Here is a 3,677-nt window from a genome sequence, read left to right as displayed (position 1 = left end):
GCGGGTGTGGCAGCAGCGATCTGAAAAATAGAAGACCACTGCCCCTCTGCTTCCAGTTTTGTCAATAGGTCGACAGCAATATCAGTAACCTGGTACAAAATCATGAATCAAGCAGCCTCTTGTAGAACAAATGAAGTTTTGTTTTTGGTTCCCTTTTAATTTGATGAATGCTAAGTTTCCCTTCTATCTAACTTGCTTTTACCCACTTAATTTTTTGGGGGGGAAATGCATTGTAGTTAAAATTGTTCAGTAGGCCATGACCACGTATTGCAAGTTTTAACGTGTTTAAAAAATTTTTTGTAAACATTTTTGTTGGGGTTTTTTTTCCCTCCCAAGCTTCTGTAAGCAAATCCATCAAACCATAAAATCCTGTTGCTACAGTTGGTGTTTGCCAACAAATGTCAGTCAGATTCCACTCTGCAGTTGCTTGGAAGAAGACATCACAGGACACATTTGTGTTTTTTAAAATTTGCGCTGCCATGACACGCGCCTGAAAAAGTTGGCATTGTTTGATTTGAAATATTCTGTCAATCCAGCCACTTACACTGTACCTGGTGATTTATCTTATCCCATTATTTTGTGCTCGTGGTCATAAAATTGTGGCTGGTTGTTGTATACTTGGCACGACATATGATTTATTTTTGGACCATTTGTGCTAATTTGGTTATCACCCCCACAATTATAAGTGACACAGACTGCTTCAGTTCTGACAAGAATGCGGTCTAATCAACTATGTTAAGAGATGGAGGTCTGATCTGCTGAGGTTGTAAGTCGAGGGGGTACTATGACTTCTTTCAACTCCCCTTTCATTCAGATGCCAGACTGTTCACAAAAACTGTGCGTGACACTGACCCACTCAGAGTACATTCTTATTCAGAAGCCAGAGCCCAAGGCCAGACAGAGACTTAATGTGTGTTCTGTGAGATTCAGTCGAGTTTGCTTTTGAGCTTGATTAAGGTATTTGTCATATGCTTGCAAGGTTAGTTTAAAAGGCCACACATTTCAGATTGCATTCTGTGGAAAGAAACAAAAAATGTATTGTTTACATTTTAATAAATGTTTTTGTTTTCATCAAGTTGGCATTTGAACATGGTTTGTGGTGCCCAACATTTTGCCCGAGTCCATGCCAAGAGATTATATTGAAATGTTCCGTCTATGTCAATGTTGTACAGGTGCTGTCGGTCTGTGTGGAGGAAGAAAACATCATTCCATATATCACCAATGTGCTGCAGAATCCAGATCTGGCTCTACGCTTGGCTGTACGCAACAACCTCGCCGGTGCTGAAGAGCTCTTTGCTCGCAAATTCAACAACCTATTTGCGGCTGGCAACTACTCAGAGGCTGCCAAGGTGGCTGCCAATGCACCAAAGGTATTCTTCCTGTCAGCCTTACACGAATATGGTGTATTATAAATAAGATTTAAATTCCCTGATCAAGTTGCTCTTCAGGTTACTTGTTTATTTTGTTTTGATGAATTCAAGCATTAATTTGCAAACCCCGTTGAAATGTATTCCAACCCAGAACCCCCTGTGGAAACTAAAAAGAAAAACACAGACTGTATGAGACACTGAGGCCAAAACCTCTTCACATTCTAGTACAGATGCCAACTAAGAAACAGTGATAGATTTTCAGCATGGGAGGTGAAAGTAGCCTAGTGCCAATTCCGAAGGTACTAAAGTTAAAGCAATGCAGATATGTCAATGTAAGCCGTTTGTCCTTTGAAATGGACTGTACAGGCTATCCATTCAGTTCTTTTTTTTTTTCTGACAATTTCCCTCTTTTCAGGGTATTTTGCGAACCCCGGACACCATTCGTCGCTTCCAGGGTGTGCCTACTCAAGCAGGGCAGACCTCCCCTCTGCTCCAGTACTTTGGGATCTTGTTGGACCAGGGCCAGCTCAACAAATTTGAATCTCTGGAGCTTTGCAGGCCTGTCCTCCAGCAGGGAAGAAAACAGCTTTTGGAGAAGTGGCTCAAGGAAGACAAGGTATTCAATGTCTGACTGAATTTATGCCCCCCGGGGGAATTCCCAAGTTAAATCAAATATTTTATTTATTATCCTGTGCTCACATTATTTCCTATTATTAGTTGGAGTGCTCAGAGGAGCTTGGAGACCTGGTGAAGGCTGTGGATCCCACCTTGGCGCTGAGTGTCTACCTTAGGGCCAATGTCCCCAACAAGGTCATTCAGTGTTTTGCAGAGACTGGCCAGTTCCCCAAGATTGTCCTTTATGCCAAAAAGGTTTGTTTGTCTGGCTCAATCCTTTTACTGTACAAATGACCTCATGGAAATGATGATCATAATACCCTGTATATTTGTATTTTTTTTTCTCCCCAGGTGGGCTACACTCCAGATTGGATCTTTCTTCTGAGGAATGTAATGCGCATCAACCCAGAACAAGGCCTACAGTTTGCCCAGATGCTGGTGCAGGATGAAGAGCCTCTGGCCGATATCACACAGGTTAGATAGGGTAGCAATCATGGCATTGATAAATTCAGTTTGGCATTCTTCCTTAATTATATTTTCTGTCCTGACTAAAAATTGTTTGTCCAAGTAGAACTCGCCAGACATGAAGTGCAGGTAATCTGTTCTTCAGTTCAAGTTCTCATTTCCATTTGTTTGTTCAGATCGTGGATGTATTCATGGAATACAATCTGATCCAGCAGTGCACCTCATTCCTGCTGGATGCACTGAAGAACAACAGGCCATCAGAAGGTCCCCTGCAGACCCGCCTGCTGGAGATGAATCTCATGCATGCCCCACAGGTGGATATGTGGTTTGCAGAAAGGACATAAATCCAAGTATTAGATAAGAATTTTTAATACTTTTTTGTCATGCTTATAGGTTGCTGATGCTATCCTGGGCAACCAAATGTTCACCAACTATGACCGAGCGCACATTGCCCAACTTTGTGAGAAGGCCGGACTGCTGCAAAGGGCTTTGGAACACTACACTGACCTGTATGACATCAAGCGTGCTGTGGTGCACACACATCTTCTCAACCCTGAGGTAGAACTTTTTTTAATCATCTAATTTTTTATTCTCCACAGTTGAATCTAATTACAGTGAAATTCCTCTACAACGAAATCATGTTTGCGGCAAGACATTTTTCACAACGGGGGCGTTTTCACTGTAGCAAATTTGATCTCAGATATAAGAAACCCACACACACACACACACACACACACACACACACACACACACACACAAACGTATGTGCACACGCACACAAAAACGTATGTGTACTCTTTATTTTTATTCCAATAGTGCATGAGTATGAGCACACACTTATTTGACACTTCATATTGTCAGTGTAGAAAGAAAAAAAAGGGAAAGAAATTGCGAAATTTACGATCAGCATTCACTTTCACTTACATCAATTTCTTGGAAAATGTATTTTATTTTGCTTGCTCCGTCTTTCATTTTGATCACTTTTACCCTCTCTTCCAGCATCAGAGCTCTTCTTGTCTTAGCTTCTTGACATCCAAAGGTCCCTTTTGTAGCCATTTTAGCAATGCAACGTCCATCCTCGTCTGAATCTAACAATAACAAATACTTCCTGGCATGCAATGAACTTTTAAGCCAGCCACGGGACGCTTCGTAGTCCTCGATGGCCTTAGTTAGCTCTCGAAGGCTAAAAACCTTACGCTAACTGGAGCGCTTTATTAGCTTTGAGCT

The 3,677-nt window shown here is 41.7% G+C and overlaps 1 protein-coding gene across 2 annotated transcripts in view; it reads left to right on the top strand.

Annotated features, from left to right (window-relative positions):
• Positions 1-3,677, top strand: part of cltca (clathrin, heavy chain a (Hc)) — a 30,424-nt gene that overhangs the window by 10,993 nt on the left and 15,754 nt on the right. For both annotated transcript variants that reach the window (XM_019895107.1, XM_019895108.1), the window contains 6 exons: positions 1,173-1,370; positions 1,786-1,986; positions 2,088-2,240; positions 2,337-2,459; positions 2,627-2,764; positions 2,844-3,008. In XM_019895107.1, coding sequence (XP_019750666.1) covers positions 1,173-1,370; positions 1,786-1,986; positions 2,088-2,240; positions 2,337-2,459; positions 2,627-2,764; positions 2,844-3,008 — 978 coding nt within the window. The remainder of the gene's footprint in view (positions 1-1,172; positions 1,371-1,785; positions 1,987-2,087; positions 2,241-2,336; positions 2,460-2,626; positions 2,765-2,843; positions 3,009-3,677) is intronic.

This window comes from Hippocampus comes, unplaced genomic scaffold (assembly GCF_001891065.2).
Source record: "Hippocampus comes isolate QL1 unplaced genomic scaffold, H_comes_QL1_v1.1 scaffold177, whole genome shotgun sequence".
In the NCBI taxonomy this organism is placed as follows: domain Eukaryota; kingdom Metazoa; phylum Chordata; class Actinopteri; order Syngnathiformes; family Syngnathidae; genus Hippocampus; species Hippocampus comes.
Note: the sequence above shows the minus strand (reverse complement) of the source record. Positions and strands in the feature narration are given on the sequence as shown.